This window comes from Coenobita brevimanus, chromosome 82, assembly GCF_032717465.1.
Source record: "Coenobita brevimanus isolate Jiangsu-jjx chromosome 82, ASM3271746v2, whole genome shotgun sequence".
In the NCBI taxonomy this organism is placed as follows: domain Eukaryota; kingdom Metazoa; phylum Arthropoda; class Malacostraca; order Decapoda; family Coenobitidae; genus Coenobita; species Coenobita brevimanus.
Window position 1 is genome coordinate 16,381,565 of NC_137035.1, and position 22,295 is coordinate 16,403,859.

General features: G+C 42.4%; 1 protein-coding gene across 2 annotated transcripts in view; it reads left to right on the forward strand.

Annotated features, from left to right (window-relative positions):
- Positions 1-22,295, forward strand: part of LOC145409683 (uncharacterized) — a 410,883-nt gene that overhangs the window by 84,870 nt on the left and 303,718 nt on the right. For both annotated transcript variants that reach the window (XM_080280035.1, XM_080280036.1), the window contains exon 2: positions 12,564-12,659. In XM_080280035.1, the coding sequence (XP_080136161.1) occupies positions 12,564-12,659 (96 nt within the window). The remainder of the gene's footprint in view (positions 1-12,563; positions 12,660-22,295) is intronic.

A 22,295-nucleotide genomic window follows, 5' to 3' on the forward strand; every position in this document is an offset into this window, starting at 1 on the left:
GCTTGAAGTATTTTTAAGTCCCCCCCAAAAAAAAAAAAAAAAAAACATTCGGTCCATAAAACAAGGCATTTTTTTTTTTTTTTTAAATACAGCTTGGATTTTTTTTACCATCTTCCTTGTGAGAAGTGTGTTGATCGCTTTAGTCATCGTCATCATCAGCATCATCATTATCATCATCGTCGTCGTCGTCGTCATCGTCATTATCATCAGCATCATCGTCGTCATTACTGTTATCATCAGCATCATCGTCGTCGTCATCATTATCATCAGCATCATCGTCGTCGTCTTCATTATCATCAGCATCATCGTCGTCATCATCATTATCATCTTCGCCATCATTATCATCATCAACAATACCCAGATCTCTTTTCCCACCTAAGGATGGGGTGAGATAAGGTCAAGAGAGCGAGAAAAAAACTATTTGAAGGAGAACTAGCAAAAACCTGTCCAGTTAAATGTCCCGGTATCACGCTTCACTCACCTCTATCAGGGCGACTTTTTTCCTGTTCTTGCTATCCCCAGACCACACAGTTTTGCAAATATATTTTTTATTGAACGGGTTATTGTTTCATTTTAGTCTGTTTTCATCTGACGGAACTGGCCTACTTCTGCAACTTAAATACTAAATCGTAGTTAGATGAATTTCGATGATAATTATGAGGTGGGTATGAGTCTTCTTACTTTAACTTTGAAATTGCCATCGTTCCATCTTGAATGCTGAGGGATAACGATGAATTAAACTAAAATATGATGCTAGTCACGAAGAAGCACTATGGAAAGTATGTCGTGTGGTAGTATTGCCCATTTTCTGCCACTGAGCTACGTGAAAGAAAGTTGCCAAAGGACGATAATCTGGGCCAGGTTACAGTTATAAGAGTATAGTTAAGTTCATCTCCCAATCTGACTACACCTGGCCATCAATAGAGCTGAAAGGGGTTAGGGATGTGTGTCAGATACATACAAACTGACTGCACTGTTTTCATTCCGGGATGTCGCGCAAAAACTGAATAACATCGTTTGGTAATTGCAAGAATAAGTATGAAAAAGAAGCACCGTTTTAAAGGACTTTGGGTATATTTTGATGAGTGTGGTAGTGTATGGTGTGGGTGTGGTAGTGTGTGGTGTCGGTTGTGGTAGTGTGTGGTGTGGGTGTGGTAGTGTGTGATGTGGGTGTGGCAGTGTGTGGTGTGGGTGTGCTAGTGTGTGGTGTGGGTATGGTAGTGTGAGGTGTGGATGTGTCAGTGTATGGTGTGTGTGTGGCAGTGTGTGGTGTGGGTGTGGCAGTGTGTGGGTGTAGTAGGGTGTCACTGTTTGCAGAGGTGGCCTGAGTGCGTGAGTGTGTAGTATTATGTTTGATAAGAGAGGTTGATTTTGTGTGTGTGTGTGTGTGTGTGTGTGTGTGTGTGTGTGTGTGTGTGTGTGTGTGTGTGTGTGTGTGTGTCTGTGTGTCCATTTTCTGTTTTGACGTCACAGTTTAGTTTTTTTTTCCTACAGATCTCTTAATTCAGCTTAATACAGACCTCGTACTGAAGGGGTTGTTAATGGCTGTATCGAATTCCTCCAGTTTGGAGGGGGAAAAAAGACATTAAATAAGGTGTAGGGGAATTGTCTCTCTCTCTCTCTCTTTTTTTTTTTTCATTTTCTCTCCTTTCTTCCTGAGTTTCATCGGCTCCTTTTTTCACTGCTTCCCATCTCTCTCTCTCTCTCTCTCTCTCTCTCTCTCTCTCTCTCTCTCTCTCTCTCTCTCTCTCAATGTCTGTCTCTTTATCTGTCTTTATCTCCCTGTCTTCGCCACAGTGTCACTATCACCGTCACACCAGACACACTTTATACGCAACACCTACAACCCTTCCCTCTTACGACGGGCACGCAGCATCCTTCCATCCATACGCAGTCATTCCTTCTCATTCCCTTCCTCTGTAGCCGTCAAATCCAGAATGTAGTTTATTCCCCCTCTCTCACATACATAATGGTTAATTCTGCATGTGGCTTCTTCCTCAGTCTGTTCTTCTGTGTCTTTCAATCTTGAAGTCGTATTTTCGTCTCTGAAGGAAGCTGCTGATACCTTCCCTTATTATACTTTTTTTTTTTACTCCAACTTAGACTAAAATTGCCATCTCTCCATGTTGAATGTTGAGTTGTAATAAGAGGTTAACACTAGAACATGATACTAGTCACGAACAAGTGCAATGCAGAGAAAGCAGAGCCGTAGTATTGTCTTATTCTGCCATTGAGCTACGTGAAATTGGCTGCAAAAGGACGAAAATCTGGATCAGGTTAAGGTGAAGTAGGTATATATTATTTATGCCCATAGTACTTCAGTATTCCTGTTTATTTGACACTTACGGAATTAAATGTCAAGCCGAAAGTAGTAATAATACTGAAAATAGTAATATTTATGAAAATGTTTAGTTATAATGTGGAAAACACATCGCTAAGGAGAAGGTGCTAGAGACCCTCTTAAACTGAAGAGAATTCTGGCCTTCGACACCTACTGGATTCAGGGGTAGGATTCTCAGAGATATTTACGATCGATTCCCCGTCGTAACTAAGATAATGTTTTGCAGGAAGAACTAGACAAGGGAAGATTTTGAACTCCTTTCCCTCATCTTCCTGCAGAAAAAAAAAAAAAAAAGTAATTTTTTTGTCGTTAAGATTTATTTATGAAGTTAGAACATGACAGGGAGGAAGATTCGACAGCCTCCATGGTCAATAGAAGAGGACAGGGAGGAAGATTTGGCAGCCTTCTTAGTCATCCTGCATATCAAAACCTGAGTTACGAGAGGAACTGATCTTAAGTCCGTTTGTTTATCCCGATCCAGGCGTCAGGGAGTCAGCCATCTTGACTTTGTCGTTCTGTTGACTTTGCAGACTTTAGCATTTAGATAATTAATTTTGCATAACAGAAAAAAAAACGACTCTAGGTGTGATTCATGTGCAGCGGTGGTGCGGTGTATTATGGTATGGTTTAGTGTGGATGTGGTGTGGTGTGGTGTTTTGTGGTGTATGGTGTGCATTGGTGTGGTGTGGTGTGGAGTGATGTATGTTGGAGTGGGTTAGTGTGGTGTATTAATGTGGGTTAGTATGATGTGGTGTGATGTGTGGTATGTTGTTGTGTGTTGTGTAACGTGGTGTATAATAATGACGTGGGGTAGGATGATGTGGTTTGGTGTGGTGTAGTGTATGTTGGTGTGGGGTAGTGTGATCCAGCGTTGTGTGAATTGATGTTTGTTGGTGTGGAGTAGTGTGATGTGGTGTGCTGCTAATGTGACGTGGGGTTGTATGGTGGTGTGGGTTTTTTGATAGTGTGTTGGTGAGAGGTTGTTTGGTGGTGGTGTGGGGTGGGGTTGTGTGTTGGTGTGGGGTGGGGTTATGTGTTGGTGTGGGGTGGGGCTGTGTGTTGGTGTAGGGTGGGGTTATGTGTTGGTGTGGGATGGGGTTGTGTGTTGGTGTGGGGTGGGGTTGTGTGGTGGTGTGGAGTTGTGTGGTGGTGGGGGATGGGGTTGTGTGTTGGTGTGGAGTTGTGTGGTGGTGGGGGATGGGGTTGTGTGTTGGTGTGGGGTGGGGTTGTGTGTTGGTGTGGGGTGAGGTTGTGTGTTGGTGTGGGGTGGGGTTGTGTGTTGGTGTGGGGTGGGGTTGTGTGGTGGTGTGGGGTGAGGTTGTGTTGGTGTGGGGTGGGGTTGTGTGTTGGTGTGGGGTGGGGTTGTGTGTTGGTGTGGGGTGAGGTTGGGTGGGAGAGGTCGTAGTAATAGGCATGTAAGGTGTCAGTTCTCACCAAGGTCTGGAAATAAGTGAAGCCATATTACTTGCAGCGGTGGTTCACTTTCCGTCAGTGCTTCACCAGACCTTCTTGCTTGAAATGTGCACACTGCAGCCAGAAACACACACACACACACACACACACACACACACACACACACACACACACACACACACACCTATTTATTTATTTAACCACTGCTTCTGTCACAAATAGGTGGTGTCTGTTACTTCTCTCTCCCATACATCATATGAGTCGTCTGTGGGCAGAGAAACGTGCCAGATCTCACAGCTTATAGGAATTGTGCCCGGCAGAGAACAGTGTAGCAGAAATGGTGGCATTTTTGACAAACATATGTTCCCTGCTGTAGGCATTTCGTCTTATAGAGCAGAAAGCTTGAATTGTCCCAACCATGAAGGAGTTATTGATACTAATATTAACACTGAAGCCCCTATAACTCACTCTCAGCTGAATAAAATCGTCTGGTTTTAGTCGTCATGGAATACCAGAGTTGCTCCTGTCATGAGCCGGTTAATATTGATAATTCCACTGGTACCATAGATATTCCACGGATATGTACTGTAATAATGCACGATGTTTTGTGGATGAAAATCTTAAGGAAATTCCTCTTACAAATGCTTTATATAAATGAAATGTGAATAGTTGTAAAAGTAGCGGTGAGAGGAGGATTGTTAGAAAGTAAGAGTGAGGGTAGTGATGGAGTAGGGGTGGAGGTGAGGGTGAGGGTGGAGGGTATTGTTGAGAATGGGGTGGAGGGTGTGGGGCGAGGATGAGGATGAAGGTGGAGGGTGTGGGTGACGGTGGAGGTTGTGGGGTGAGGGTGGAGATTGTGGGGTGAGGATGGGAATGAGGATGGGGATGGAGGGTGTGGATGACGGTGGGAGTGGGGAAGGGAATGGAGATGAGATAAAGGGTGAAGGTGAAGGTGAGAGAGAGAGAGAGAGAGAGAGAGAGAGAGAGAGAGAGGTGAGGTGTGTGTAAGGTGTTGAGAGTTGATTCGTGCAGTGTGTGACATTTACCGGTCAGGCAGGTCGAAAGCAAAGGTCGTTGACGCCAGTAGGCACGTATCCAGGCGGTGCTGGGGAGGGACGCCTTCATGTGGTGGCACTGATATAACCGGGGGTCTGAACTACCTGGTAAAACAAACGTCTCTCATCTCCTTCCCTGGCCCCTGAAAGGAGGTTAGTGGACTGCTGCAGGAGACCAACTTCAGCCTTCAGTCCAATGGGTTCACATTTCACATGAGCTTAGGGTTGCAACACTACCGGGTACTAAACTTTTTTATCTTTTTTTTACCTCAGTCTGGACCAGATTTTCGTCTTTTTGTAGCTTATTTCATTTAGGTCAGTGGAGGAAAAAAGACAGTGCTTCCACTCTACTTCCGTACCATAGATGTTCTTCGTAACTAACGTCATATTTTAATATTAATTTGTTTTTTACAACTCAACATTCTGCATGGATGGCTAGCATTTTTAGGCCAGGTAAAAGCAGTATATATAAGTATGCTCGTCTGTAACCTCTTCCAGTTCCTATATTAAAAATCTCCACTAACTCTTCCACTGCGTCTACTTCACACTTGGGGCATGTCCATCACTTTCCTCCCTGACAAGTCGTACCCAAGAGAGTCTTGGTAGTACAAATAGTTCCAATCCCAGTCTCATCTGACATGTGAACCCAGTAGACTGCAGGCTTAAGTTGCCCATCTGCAGTCCACTATCCTTCTTCTGAGGAATTGGGAAATAGGTGAGGGACATTTGTATAACTAAGCAGTGGAGCCACGATGTAATATCAGTGCCACCACATGAAGGCGTCCCTCTTCTGCACAAATATGGGTAGAGAAACACCAAGCTTCTTTCGGCTTAGGAATATTAGCCAGTAGAGAAAAGTGGTAAGTAGAGGTAAAATATTAGGGGAACTTTTATCCCCAACTGCTGGCTAATATTGCTAAGCTGAGAGAGGCTAGGTATGTTTGTTTGCCTAGTATTTCACCTCTTCTTGTCACTTTCCCCTGCTGATTAATATTGCAAAGCTGAGAGAGGCTTGATATGCTTCTTGGCCTAATATTTCACCTCTGTTACATGTCGCTTTCCTCTCCTGGCTAATATCACAAAGCTGAGAGAGGTTTGGTGTTTTTTTTTTTTTTTTTTTTGCTAATATTTCATCTCTTCTTGTCACTCTCCTCCCTTGGCTAATACTGCTAAGCCGAGAGAAGCTTGGTATGTCTCTGGCAATAGATGATTTTGATTTCATGCGTCAGGGAAAAGTGTGACGGACATGCCCTACATGTAAAGTGTATTCGGTAAAGTGGAACAGTAGGTCAACTTCTGTGTCTGGCTGTATCCGTTATAAATGGGTCTGCTCACTCGCTTATAGATTGTGTGTGTGTGTGTGTAGCAGTAGTAACCTTTTGGCTGTGAATTACGCGTGTAATATTTTATTCCTTTTGACGTCAAGAGCTGTTTCTCTCTCTCTCTCTCTCTCTCTCTCTCTCTCTCTCTCTCTCTCTCTCTCTCTCTCTCTCTCGTGTATGAGATTGCTTGCTTATAATTTTGTGGGTTGCTTTCACGTATTTCACTCCTGCTTCACATACTACACTCCTGTTTCACATACTACACTCCTGCTTCACATACTTCACTGCTGCGTCAAATACTACACTCCTGCTTCACATACTACACTCCTGCTTCACATACTACACTCCTGCATCACATACTGTACTTCACATATCACATACTTTAGAGTGAATAATAACCCTTTCAATTGATTATGCATTTTACTATTTTATTCTTGCTTATATACAAACAGTTTTAGTCGAGGCAGACCTCTCTTTGTGAAGGAGTTAATGAAGGCTGTGTCTGACCTCTCCAGCTCCACAGAAATTCGTGTGGATATTGCAGATAAATTCGTAGATATTGCAGATATATTCGTAGATATTGCAGATAAATTCGTAGATATTGCAGATAAATTCGTAAATATTGCAGATTAATTCGTGTAGATATTGCAGATAAATTCGTAGATATTGCAGATATAATCGTAGATATTGCAGATAAATTCGTAGATATTGCAGATAAATTCGTAAATATTGCAGATTAATTCGTGTGGATATTGCAGATAAATTCGTAAATATTGCAGATTAATTAATTTGGATATTGCAGATAATTTCGTGTGGATATTGTAGGTAAATTCGTGTCGATATTGCAGATAAGTTCGTGTTGATATTGCAGGTAAATTCGTGTCGATATTGCAAATAAATTCGTTTAGAGATTGAAAATAAGCTCGTATGTACTGCACAAAAATTCGTTATATTGCAGATAAATTCGTTGATGTTGCAGATAGATTTGTGTGGATACTGCAGCTAAATTCGTAGATATTGCAAATAAATTCGTTTGGCTATTGCAGAGAAATTCGTGTGGATATTGCAGATAGACTTGTCAGGATATGGCAGATAAGGTTGTCTAGATATTACAGATAAATTTGTAGATGCTGGAGATAAATTCGTGTGGAGACTGCAGCTAAATTCGTGAGGATATTGCAGAAAAATTCAAATGGATATGGCAGATAAATTCGTGTGGATATTGCAAATAAATTCGATTAGAGATTGAAAATAAATTCGTATATATTGCACAAAAATTCGTTATATTGCAGATAATTTTTAGTGGATATTGCAGATAAATTCGTTGATATTGCAGATAGATTTGTATGGATATTGGAGATAAATTCGTAGATATTGCAGATAAATTCGTGTAGAGATTGCAAGAATAAAAGGAAAACATATATAATCAAATTAAAGGATTAAAAAGACAAAATAACAAAAACAGTTGTTAAAAATTATACTTTTATGGACACGTTCATCGTTAAAATTACACATTTATAGTCACAACCACATGATTTCAATTATTATTATTATTTATTTATTTTTTTTTTTAATAATGTGAGAACGTACTTGTGTAATTTACGTAAGTGGATGTTTACGCTGTGCCCTCTGCCCTGTTTGCTGATGACTCCACCACCTCTTCGCCTTACACCTTTGGATTGTGTTCCTTAGTGATTTGTTCCGCTCAGTACCTCTCATTATCTTTTTGTATGTTACTTGATGCAGACCGTGTGGATATTAAGGCGACATACAGCATACAAGAGAATGTTAAGGTGTAATATGCAAGTAAATTGCTAAGAGGTGCTACGAACCTTCCTGTCCCATCTAAACTACAGCCCTAGTGACATGAAAGTTGGTTATCTATCAGTCTGTCTACCTATCTGTCTGTTAGTTTGTGTCTGTCTCTATCTGTCTGTTTATTTGCCTGTCTGTCTATCTGTATATGTTGTATGGTACTGATGCAGAACACAAATAAGTTAATTTGCAGACTAAATCGCTAAGGGAGAGGTGGTACGAAGCGTCCTGTGCCACTTCTATTATGACCGTCAGTGCAGTAAGCCAGCTCCGGCGCCTTTTGCTGTCTCGGCACTAAATAGTATTACTTGACCCTCCTGCCTCACACCCACCTAGGCCAGCAGCACAGGGATGGACGCTGCAGGTGTGAAGAGGGACGATAGGCTTTATAATCCCAAAAAAAAAAAAAAAAAAAAAAAAAAAAAAAAAAAAAATCTGAAACATTTAACTGTAACAAATTGCTCTGAAACAGTTGTATTAAAAGTATATCCTTTTTATTCAATATAAAGGCCTTACTGCGCATTTAAAAGTCTCTGATAGCCACAAATAATGCTGGTTCTTCCGAAGATAAGAGTTTTAAGAACTGATGAGACTGCATCGTAGGGAAGGAAGGCATTGTTTATCGGTAGTTCTAATACTGGCCGATGCCTGTTAACATGAGAGGTTAGGGGGATAATGCTGGGGTAGGGACCCTTGACTAGTCCCGCCTGTATAACACTTTTTTTTTTTTTTTCACGGTAATGAGAGGCACATGACAAGTGTTTGCCATCATCCCCCCTTTAGTCAAGGAATAGCCTCACCTTGTAAGTACTGTGAAGCGCTGTATGAAATATATATATACGGTATATGCAGTAAATATAGATAGATAGATATAGATACATATATACAGATAGATTGTTTGATTGATAGATTGATAGACAGATATAGATAGATATAGATACATATATACAGATAGATTGATTGATAGATTGATAGACAGATATATATACTGTATATATATAGAGAGAGAGAGATAGGTAGATATATATATACACACACACACACACACTATAGTAGGGGTATCTGGCGTTGATCGGACCAAAAAGGCGAACACACTAATCCTATTTGCTCTTGTTCAGTCTTTCTTTCTGCTATAGAAAGACCATGTACCTCTTATGCATTTGATGAGGGATTATAAGAGGTCCAGGAACTTTCTGGTTCAGCTTTTACAGACTAACGCACTGAATTTGTGCACACTTGTTTACTGTTACTGGTGACCTCAAATGACCTCTGACTGGTGACTTCAAATGACCTTGGAGGTGAACCTCACATAGCCTGTGTCCAAACCAGAGATCATGTGAGTCTCCATGCCAAAAATTGGGCTGCTGGGTCCAGTCGTTCAAACGTGTAGGCCTACTGTATTACAGATGACTTCAAATGACTTCTGACCAGTGACCTCAAATGACTGGAGGTCAACCTCACATAGCCTAGGCCTATATCATAACTGGATGTCATGTGAGTCTCCATGCCAAAAATTGGGCTGCAAGAGTGCCTGGCGTTGTCAGGCCAAAAAGGCAAACACTCTACCAGTGACCTCAAATGACCCAGATCTGAATTTTGACTCCCCCAAAATTGTCCTTGGGTCGCTCTGATTCAGAATATATATGGGTCTGGAGGTTTCTGGCCATTGGTTTGGGCGTGATTGAAGGGCAAACAAACAATGCGGCTCTTTTATACAGAATAGATAAATGTGGGGGACGGTGAGTGGGTGTGTTTGTTCTTACCTAATTGTATCTTTACAGGAATGAGTCAAGCTCGTACTGTCCCATGTCTTAAACCATATTTATCGTACATATCCTTAAATTTGTGAATTGTTTTGGCACACACTATTTCATTCGGTAGTGCATTCCATTAATCAATTGCTCTGTTTGGGAAACTGAATTTCCTTACGTCTTTATCACCTCTTCTTATGCAGTTTTTTGCAGTGTCCTCTTGCTGATGCTTCTCCATATGTTAAGTAATCATTTATGTCTATTTTCTCCTTCCCTGATATGCACTTATATAGCATTATCATGTCACCTCTTTTCCTTCTGTCCTGTAGTGTTGGTAGATTCAGTTTACTGTATTTAGTTTTTCTTCGTATCTTAGGTCCCTTTAGCTTGGTGTCCATCTTGTAGTGGCCCTTTGAACTTTTTCAATCTTGTCTATGTGTTTTTTGAGATGAGGACTCCAGACTACTGATGCATATTCCAGGGTTGGTCTAATGAATGATGTTATTATCCTTCTTAGCATGTCTTCATTTATGTATGTGAATGCTATTCTTATATTTGCAAGCAGTGTATACATGTTCCGTACCTTCTCACTGATGTGGTCAGCCGGAGATAGTCTGTTATTGATAATCACACCTAGGTCCTTCTCTCTTTCTGATGTGTATAGGGTTTTATTTCCTAACGTATAATCCCAATCAGGTCTTTTTCCACTTTTACCAAACTTGATTACATGACACTTGTCCACATTGAATTCCATTTGCCATGTATTACTCCATTCATGAAGTTTATTTAATTCTTCTTGTGACTCTTTACAAGAGTCTGTGTTAGTAATTCTCCTTTGTATTTTTGCATCATCTGCAAACATATTCAGATAGGTCTCATTTCCAGTGTTACTGTTTATATCATTTATATACACTAAAAACATGATTGGTGCCAGCTCTGAACCCTGTGGTACTCCACTAGTCACTTCTTTCCATGATGAGTAGTTTCCTCTTAGTACTGTTCTCATTTCTCTTTTTATGAGAAAATCTTGCATCCAACAAAAAAGTTTGCCTCGAATTCCTCCTTGATGGTACAGTTTCCATAAAAGTCTTTGGTGTGGTACTGTGTCAAAAGCTTTCTTGAAATCTAAATAGATACTGTCCACCCATCCTTCTCTTTCCTGTATTGTGTTTGTTACTCTGTCATAGTAGCTCAACAGATTAGTAACACATGATTTTCCTTTTCTGAAACCAAACTGTCTTTCTGTTATCATACTGTGTTCTTCTAGATGATTTACCCAAGCTTTTCTTATAAGCTTTTCTAATACCTTGCTTACAACACTGGTCAGTGATGCTGGTCGGTAGTTTAGTGGATTTTGTGTATTTCCTTTCTTGAATAAGGGGACAATATTTGCCTTTTTCCAAATATCAGGTAGTTTCCCTTGACTCAAGGATTTCTTGAAAATTAAAAATAATGGTTTACTTAACTCCTTTGCACATTCTCATAGTACCCAACATGAAATTTCATCAGGACCACTTGCTTTTCGTCTGTCTAATTTTCTTAACTCCTCCTGTATTACTTTTTCTGCTCTTTGTATATCTGGTAGTATGTGTGGGTATGCATGTTCCACATAGTCCCTCTCAAAATTTTTTTCTTCTGTAAAAACTAATTGGAAATTCTTATCTAGTGCTTCACAAGCATCTTTCTCTTGTGTATAAGTGATTCCCTCGTCCATAATGGATAGTATTATATCTTTTACCTTGGTTTTGCTTCTGATGTATCTGTAAAACAGCTTTGGTTGATCACTACTTTTATTTATTATGTCCTCCTCAAACTGTTTTTGGGCTTCCCTCCTTATTCTTGTATAATCGTTTCTTGCCTGTTTGTAATTATTATACGCCCTTTCACTATTGTGTCTTTTGTATCTATTCCACAACAAATCTCTTCTTTTGATTTTTTACATTCTCTGTTGAACCATTTCTGTATTTTCTTATCTGCTTCTTTGTGCTGTGGGATGTACTTCTGGACTCCTATTTCATAAAATTCACAGAATTTTTTATATACAGCATTTAAATCTTGTCCTGTGTATGTGTGTGTGTGTGTGTGTGTGTGTGTGTGTGTGTGTGTGTGTAATCAAAATAACTCAAAACTTTTAATATTGCACCAAACATAGTGGAAGGGTGGAGGGTGTGGCAGGAACAAAGGGATTCGGGTTTGAGAGCAGTTAGTCGAAGGTCAGGGTCACAGCACAGGGTCGGAGTTCAGCCCGTGTGTCTGTGTGTGCGAAATAACAGTTTTTACCAGATTTGGTGAAAGTGTTGAGGATCAGCCAAGACGTTTACCTGTTGTTTATTAGAACAAGATGTCAAAGGTCAAGGTCACATGACCAGGTCAAATTAAAAAAGTTTTTATCTGATTTAGACCAAGCTTTGTGGAAGGGTTTAGGTTAAGACAGTGATAAAAGGCATCAGTATTGAGAATAGTCAGTCAAATGTCAAGATAGAAAAAGGTCAAATGTTCAGGTCACAAAACAAGGTCAGCTGAACGTTTTGATCCGATTTCAACCAGACTTAGTGCAACGGTCAAGGGTCAAGCAAGAATGAAGCGGTTCAATTTTGAGGGCAATTGCTTGAAGGGCAGAGTTAAATGTTTTGCCCTGAGGCCAATAGGTAGTCGTGGGTATTGCACTCTTTGAGTACTGTACTTTCAGTTCTTATTAGTATTAGTAGTAGGAGCAGTGGAGTAGTAGTTGTATTGCTTGTTTATATAGACCGTTTGTTAGTTGCATTATGCTTTTAAATGTTATTACACTTATATAAAACAAAATGTGTTTTTGTATGTGTGGTTTATGCATGTGTTTGTAAACATGTTGTTGATTTGATTTCAGACTGGTATCCTGGTGGAGGTTGTGGAGCTGCTGCCCGCCACGCCTGCCCCCAGCCTCTCCAACGTTGTGGTGGACTGCTCACCCACCGACAATGTGGTACGTAGCCACCACTTCACAGTCCAAAGAACTATATTACTCATGGCTTTGAGACTTCGTAATACATCATCCTTAGACATTTATTCTGCATATTTCATCATTATGTCTTCATGTATGTTATTGGTGCAAATTATACGATATTTTAAATATATAAAGCATAGAAAAGGGTGATAAGGCATACATTGCAAAATAAATCTTTAAGAAAGAGGTCCTATGAACCCTCCTGTATGATCTGGAATACAGCCCAAAAGCTGATGTAAACAAACACGAGATAGAAACTAAAATTTATTCCTGGACGGTTTTGCCAGCGAGCTTGTTATGGACGAATATCACAACAGAAGAACAGGAGGAAGGAGAAGGGATATTACATATTACTAACACTTGGCGGGGAATGAGAAAATGGAAGGCAAGACAGTGCTGCGGCAGGATTGTCACCGAATTTTTGCTTGTGATAACTTGTATTGTAGCGGCTTTCTTGGTCACATAACACTCCAAAACAAACCACTACAGTCACTGCAGTGACACAAGTGCAAGTCACATACAAAGTTGGCCTGTTGTTCCACTGCGTCTGTTTCACACTTAGGGTACGACAGTCACTCTCCTCCCTGACTCATCATACTCGAGTCGTCTGTGGACGCAAAACACATCAGCCCACTCTCAGCTTGGGAGCATTAGCCAGCACAGAAAGATGACAAGTAGAAAAGGTTAAATTTTAAGCAAACTTTTGTCCTTAGTTCTAACATACCAAGCTACGTGGGTTTTAGGAGGGGTGAGAGGGGGATAATCTTGGTCACCCACCATGCCGACATTTCCAGCAAACCGATCAGAGAGGGAGAGACATTCACAACTATTCCCCAAAAGCCAACATATACACATCACATCACATACTCCAAGTACCATCATTACAACATTTATTCTATCCTTATTTACCTGTATGCCGACTTTTTCCTCGATTGAACCAAGATAATCTTCACTCCAACCTAGTTCTTCCCTCCCTCCAGCCACCATAACCTACCTTGCGACCTACCATACTAACCTGCCATTCCCATCTGCCTCCCTAACCTGCCATTTCAACCTACCACCCTAACCTGCCATTTCAACCTACCACCCTAACCTGCCATTTCAACCTACCATTTCATCCTACCACCCTAACTTGCCATTTCAACCTACCACCCTAACTTGTCAACCTACCACCCTAACTTGCCATTTCAACCTACCACCCTAACCTGCCATTTCAACCCACCACCCTAACCAGCCATTTCAACCTGCCACCCTAACCAGCCATTTCAACCTGCCACCCTAACCAGCCATTTCAACCTACCACCCTAACTTGCCATTTCAACCTACCACCCTAACTTGCCATTTCAACCTACCACCCTAACCTGCCATTTCAACCTGCCACACTAATCTACCATTTCAACCTACCACCCTAATCTGCCATTTCAACCTGCCACACTAATCTACCATTTCAGCCTACCACCCTAACCTGCCATTTCAACCTACCACCCTAACTTGCCATTTCAGCCTACCACTCTAACCAACCATTTCAACCTACCACCCTAACCTATCATTTCAACCTTCCACCCTCACCTGCCATTTCAGCGCACCACCCTAACGTGCCATTTCAACCTACTTTAACACCCTAACCAACCCTCCCATCTACCATCCTAACCCACCACCCTATCCCACCACCTAACCCACTACCTAACTCACCACCTGATCCCACCAACCTAACCTACTACCTAACCCACCACCCTAACCCACTACCTAACCCACCACACCACCTACAGTACCCCCCCACCCAACACACCACTTACAGTACCCCCCCCCCGCACCCAACACACCACTTACCCCACCACCCAACACACCACCTACCCCACCACCCAACACACCACCTACCCCACCACCCAACACACCACCTACCCCACCACCCAACACACCACCTACCACACCACCCAACACACCACTTACCCCACCACCCAACACACCACCTACCACACCACCCAACACACCACCCAACACCACCCAGCACACCACCCAACACCACCCAACACACCACCCAACACACCACCCAACACACCACCTACCCCACCACCCAACACACCACCTACTCCACCACCCAACACACCACCTACCACACCACCCAACACCACCTACCACACCACCCAACACACCACCCAACACACCACCTACCCCACCACCCAACACACCACCTACCATACCACCCAACACACCACCTACCACACCACCCAACACACCACCTACTCCACCACCCAACACACCACCTACCACACCACCCAACACACCACCTACCCCACCACCCAACACACCACCTACCACACCACCCAACTCATCACCTACCACACCACCCAACACACCACCTACCACACCACCCAACACACCACCTACCCCACCACCCAACATACCACCTACCACACCAGCCAACACACCACCTACCTCACCAGCCAACACACCACCTACCCCACCACCTAACACACCACCTACCTCACCACCCAACACACCACCTACCTCACCACCCAACACACCACCTACCACACCACCCAACACACCAGCCAACACACCACCTACCCCACCACCCAACACACCACCTACCCCACCACCCAACACACCACCTACCACACCACCCAACACACCACCTACCCCACCACCCAACATACCACCTACCACACCACCCAACACACCACCTACCTCACCAGCCAACACACCACCTACCCCACCACCCAACACACCACCTACCCCACCACCCAACACACCACCTACCCCACCACCCAACACACCACCTACCCCACCACCCAACACACCACCCGACACACCACCTACCTCACCACCCAACACACCAGCCAACACACCACCTACCCCACCACCCAACACACCACCTAACCCACCACCCAACACACCACCCGACACACCACCTACCTCACCACCCAACACACCACCCAACACACCAGCCAACACACCACCTACCCCACCACCCAACATACCACACAACACACCACCAACCACACCACCCAAGACCTACCCTGCCACCCTCGCCCCATCTTACCCAAGCGATTAATGTTTCATTGTACACACTACATTCTTTTTTATTTTTAGAGATGCAAACCATGTTGTACAAAGAAAATATGAATAACTTACAAGTGGAAATTAAGTTATAATCACTGGTGACATCTTTTTCGTAGCTATTACTAGCCTACCTGCAGATATTTTACTCGAGGTATAGCCCCTTAGTCTGTCTATCTATCTATCTATTGCCAGATGCCTTAATCCCATTCGGGGTGGCCACAAACAAATTGCCTCCACATCGCCCTGTCCATTGCTATTTCACTGTCCTGCTCCCAGCTCACACCCCCCTTCCTCATATACCTCTCCACTCCATCCCTCCATCTCATCCTTGGCCTCCCCCTCCACCTCACTCGCGTACACTCTTCTCGTCAGTCTCTTACACTCCATCCTCTTCACATGGCCAAACCACCTCAGCGTGTTTCTGCTAACGTTTCCTATCACTTCCACATGCACATAACAATGCTCCTTCACATTCTCATTTGTCAGTCTGTCTCTCCATGTGACTCCACATGCTTCTCTCAAAGAACCCGTTTCCACTGCTCTCACTCTTGACTTCTCTCCCTCCAACAAGGTCCAAGCTTCACTTCCATACGTTAGAGTTGGTATCACAATACTGTCATGTAGTAACTTTTTCATTTTCATGCTCACTTCCCTATTTCTCATCCCTGATTTCAAGGAACCAGCAACCTTTCTTCCTAGCCTCTTAGTGAAGGGGTTAATGGAAACTTGAAGGCTATATCTCATCCCATTAGTTTGTAAAGTCTCACTTAAGCTGAATAAAACTGCCTGGCACTTGCTGAAATTGACTGCTGAAGTTATGTTTTCCGTGAGAGAGTTAATATTCATCGGTTTGAGTGAATTAAATTATATGTTAATCTCACAGTACAGTATATTGATTTTGTTTATGGTCACTGTCTTGCTGAACCATTACCAAGTAGTCACCCCTTCAGTCTGCTGACTCATTTGATGCAGTGCTGTCTTCTTCTGCCTTCTTCTGCATCATTATTTTGCTGTGTCAGCTCTCCTCTCCTCCCATTTCTCCCATCTTTCCTGTCACATTTTATTACTCTTCTTTCTTTTTCAGATGGCTTTTCATTGAGTGACAAGCCTAATGGTTTCCTGTAAGCCAGGAAACCAACCATGTACAGCAATGGGTGGTAACCATATAACCAACCCATATGTATTCCCTCCATGTCACCAAGTGGGTTGGCTGAGAGTTAATGCCCCTCTGTTTTCGTTTTAATTCGTTTTCATTTTTAAAGGCTCCAACATGCTTGCATGAGTCGGCCTTGGTCACCTAATGGCGGCTCTCCATGCTGCATGATCCATTGCAGCCTCCCTGTTCAGTCCCTTAACCCTGAGGTCACACTTAATGACCTCGTCCCATGTCTTTCTCGGTCTACCCCTCATAACCCCACCCCCAATATTAACACTTCTCACCTTCCTCACCCAATTATCATCCCCCATCCTCTCCACATGTCCAAACCATCTCAATCTACCTCTCCTCATCACAACACCAATACACTCCAGTCCCATCCTACCTCTCAACTCCATCGTAAACCCAGCCCCTCCAGGCCTTGAACGCAGGGACACACTGCACATCCACCTAATCACTGTCATTTCTGTACGTCTGAGCCGGCGAATATCTTCCTCCTTCACTGCCCAGGTCTCACTACCATACAGCATTACACTCCCAACACATGCTGCATACAAAGACCCCTTAGCACGTAGGGAGAGTCCTCTCAAAGTCAGGAGAGGCAAGAGCTCCCTGAACTTCTTCCAACCACTTCTCACCCTAGCCACAGAGCTAGCTTCAGCCCCACCTCCAGCACACAACATGTCTCCCAAATAACAAAACTCTTCCACACACTCAAGAGATTCACCAGCAAGTTCAATCCTTTCACGTCTGACAATCTCCACCTGCTCACCCCGACACGCTGTACACATAAAATCAGCATTATCTCGCAGTCTACCTCTGATACCACTACATCTCTTATGCACCCATTTATCACACACACCGCACAAGATGGAATTACTTCCCACGCCCTTGTGGCAAACTGCACATGGCCACTCTCCCTCGTCTTTGACAGTACCGCCACCAACCCTAGATATCATCACTTTTGTTTTATCTGCATTTACCCTTAAACCCTTGTGCCCCATACCATCTCTCCACTCCCTAAACCTTTCCTCCGCCTCCCTTTTGTTCTCTGCAATCAGCACCAAATCGTCAGCATACAACAACTCCCACGGGAGTCCGTTTCTAAAGTCATGTGAAAGTGCTTCAAGTACCATGATAAACAACATGGGACTCAAGACTGACCCCTGATGTACACCAACATTCACAGAAAACTCATCACTCAAATCTCTATTCACTCTTACCTGGGTGTGAGCACCCACATACATAGCCATAACCACCCTAACCAGCCACTCCTCCAAGCCAAGCTTTCTCATTGCCCACTTCACCACTTCTCTAGGGACTCTGTCAAAGGCCTTTTCCAAATCAACAAAAACAAAATACAGATCCCTTCTCCTACCAATATATTTTTCCTGAAGCTGTCGAACAATGAATATAGCATCAATGGTCCCCCTACCTGGCATAAAGCCAAACTGCATCTCATCAATATTCACTCTTTCTCTAATCATACCTTCTAAAACTCTCTCCATTACCTTCATTATCTGATCTAAAAGCTTTATACCTCTATAATTTCCTCTTTCCAGGGCATCACCCTTCCCCTTATACACATTTACAATTACACTCTTCATCCAATCATCTTGGACAACACACTCATAAATAATCCTATATATCAGGTCAGTTACTAAACTCACCCCTATATCGCCTGAGGCCTTCAGCATTTCGGCAGTCAACCCAGACACACCTGCTGCCTTCCCCACCCTCATCCTGCCTATTGCCTCACTCACAGTAGCAGTATCAATCAAAGGCCAAGGGCCAGACACTGGATCAGCTGGCTCCAAACCTTCCCTGTCCCAGTCAAACTCCTCATTCAACAACCGGTTATAGTGCTCTCTTCATTCATTTCATTCATTCATTGCCAGACGCCATGTATCCCAAACGGGGTGGCCAAGGGCTTAGAGTTAATTGTTTTACAGGGAGGGGCACTAATCCTCCACCAACCCCACTTGACACATATCCTCACTGTTCACCACTACCCTTCCTTCATCATTCTTCACACACTGCTCACCTATAATATCTCGATTAACCCTCTTCACTTGACCTGCCACCCTAAATATCATATTTTTCCTTTCCCCATGATTTAGGTTATCAAGTAGTAGTCTCTGTGACTCAGACTGCCCTGTATACCTCCCTTCTAGCCCTACACTTGGCAGCCAAATATTCCTCTTTGCTACCTCCCTTCTTCCATTCCCGGAAAAGCCTTCTTTTCTCCTTAACTGCAGCTTCTACACCCTCATCCCACCACCAAGTTACTTTATGTCTTGGTGGTCCCTTGCCATAAAATAACTGCTGTAACTAAAAGGCAGACAGCTACCCCTTAACCGTTACTCCCAGTCCATCATTTATGCAGCAGGTCAGCTCTGGAACTGTCTCCCTCTGTCTGTATTTCCTACTTCCAATGATCTCCATTCTTTCAAATGCAGTGTGTCCAGGCATCTCGAAATGAATTGATCTTGAATTTGGCTCTCTTTTGTTTTGTTTTTGTTTTTTTCTTAGAAGGAACTGTTTTGCAGGCTCTGCCTTTGGTTCCTTCTTCCTCGCATAAAAAAAAGATAAGAGATAGATAGATAGATAGATTGAACCTCATCATATCCTGCTACCACAAGATGATATTATTGAACTAATAAAGTAATCATAATGAAGGAGTGAATACAGGGTACAGTATATCTAACCCCTTTAATTTGAAGTCTTCCCTAAGCTATATGTCAGTCAGTAGCAATATGTCATGGTCTGGACAAGTTTAGTATTTTATTTAACACCAGATGGTTTTATTCAGCTTAGTGAGTATAGAAGCCAGCCCTGAAAGTGTTCATCCTGTCACTGTTAACAGTTTCATGGTTAGGTTAATTAGTACCAAACTATATTATTCAACTGAGAATAAGTTATAGGACGGGTAGGATTCTCAGAGATATTTACGATTGATTCCCCATTGTAACTTGGATAATTTTTTTACAGGAAGAACCAGACAAAGTAGGAATTTGCACTACTTTCCTTGATCTTCCTGCAGAAAATAGCTATAACCTGCTGTAATTTTCATATCATAACTTAAGAATAATTTATGAAGTTAAACCAGGACAGAGAGGAAGATTCTGCAGCCTCCTTGCCCTTACTGCATATCAGAACCTGAGTTACTATAGGGTATTGATCATAAGTACATTTGTGAGTAGTACCAACATCATGAACATTCTCAAGGTCAGGATAATTTTAGTATTCTTTTCTAGCCAATGCTTTTTGATTTTACTCAGCAGAGAGCGAGTCAAAAGCATGAGTGTTAATTTATGTAAGTAATAAATGCTAATGCATTCTATTATGATATTACTGGAACTGATTTGCTGTCATGAACAACTGTGAAACAGGAGGGGATGTAGTCTAAACCCATTCACTTGTATGATGTGTTTCTCATCTTAGTCTGGGGATTTATTTACATTAGGAGGGACTTTTTTAGAGCTGGAGGGGTTAGGTATAGCCTTCTTTAACCACATCACCACAAAAGTTCTCTCCTGTGATGAGTAAAACCATCAGGAGGTGGGAAGAATGAAGGGGAAAAAAAGTAATGTGAAAAAGATTGATTTTTAAAGGATCCAAGCCCTGTTCAAAGGTCTTGCTGTCTCCAAACATTTTTTAAATCTTTGGGGAGGCTTTTGGAACAGAGAGCACTAACTAAATTAACTCCTTTAATGCTAGGCATCAATCTGAAGTAGACTACAGTTGTCCAGAGGAAGCAGGAATATCCGTCCATCATCAAATCCTACATTGCCCCATGAGGAGCGTAGGAGCTCGGGGCTAAGCAGTTGGTCCTGACGTTTAAGATGAGAGTGATCAGCCTCACTCATCCCTGAGTGGCATTACATGAGCAATCAACCCTTACCACCCCCTGGATATAAACCTTCACCGGCTCAATCTGATTGGAGCACAATAATTACTCACTAAACAACCAGGTGCCAAAATTTGGCTATACGGTTACCATCCAGCAGAGTAAATGGTTTCCTGGTGTACAGGAAACCATTTGGCTTGTCACTCAGTGTAGAATCACCCACAGGCAGAAGGAAGAGGAGAGAATGAAGGAAAGAAAGACAGAAAAGGGAGTATAAAGTTACCTGTAGGCAGAAGGACAAGGAAAGAATGAAGTAAAGGACGACAGAAGAGGATGGAAGAAAAGAAAGATGGAGGAGAGGAAAGGGCAGACACCCGACAGCAGCACTATATCGAGTGAGTGGATGGTGAGCGCCCCCACCTACCACAAAGCAAGAATATCTAGAAGGTTAAATTTTATAAACAAGTGTCCAAATCACTGATGAAGATTTATTTCATTTGTTGGGGTGGAATGGCCTCCAAGATATAAAAAGTAGCTTACTTAGGGAGAAGAGGGTCTCCACTGAGGGAAGTGAGCTGATATAAATGCTACCTCACATATGAAGCCAGTACTATTTGCTGATGATAGTACCTTTTATGCAAGCCACCAAAATCTCAATGAACTATCAAATGTTGTAAATAGCAGTCTAACAGATATTAAAAAATGGATAACAAGCAACAAACACGCTAAATGTAAGCAAATCTCATTACATTATATTTAGAAGGAAACAAAGCATTGCAAATCAACCCAACATCTACATAGGTGCCGTCAATTGAAAGAGTGGACAGTATAAAATTCCTTGGTATTATAATTGATGAACGTTTGTCATGGCATTTACATATCCAGTATCTACATACAAAGATTAGCAAACAGTATGGTATCATGTACCAAATTCGTGATCAACTAACAACACGGTCTTTTAAGCTCTTTTATTACTCGCTGATTTTTCCTTTATTGTTTTATTGTAACAATGTATGGAGTGGTACTTATAAGACACAACTAAACCGCTTATTTATAGCCCAAAAGAAATCGGTCCGTATAATGGAAAACTTACGCAAATATGACCACACTAATCCATTTTGGGTATCCTAAAATTGCCTGATATAAAGTCCTACTGCACTGCTTTGTTTGTTTACAAGTCTCTGCGCAACCCGTCATTTAACAGTTACTTTGATTTTAACAGGAATGATCGGTATAATCTCCGAAATAACTGTAATCTAAAAATACCGCTCATGGCTTCAACCCAGTCCCAGTCACATATCACTTATCAGGGACCTAAAGTTTGGAATGGTATCCCAATGGCCATTCTGGAACTCAGCGAGGATGTATCTTTCAAATCTGCTTATAAATCCTACTTACTATCAAAGTACTATACCTCATACCAATTAATCTGGCTAGGCATGTATGGCAACACTGTTCCTGCCGAGATTCTGATTGGCTGGAGGTGTTTGTTCGATTTCATTGTTGTTTTAACCGATACTCTCTTTATTATCAGATATGATACTGA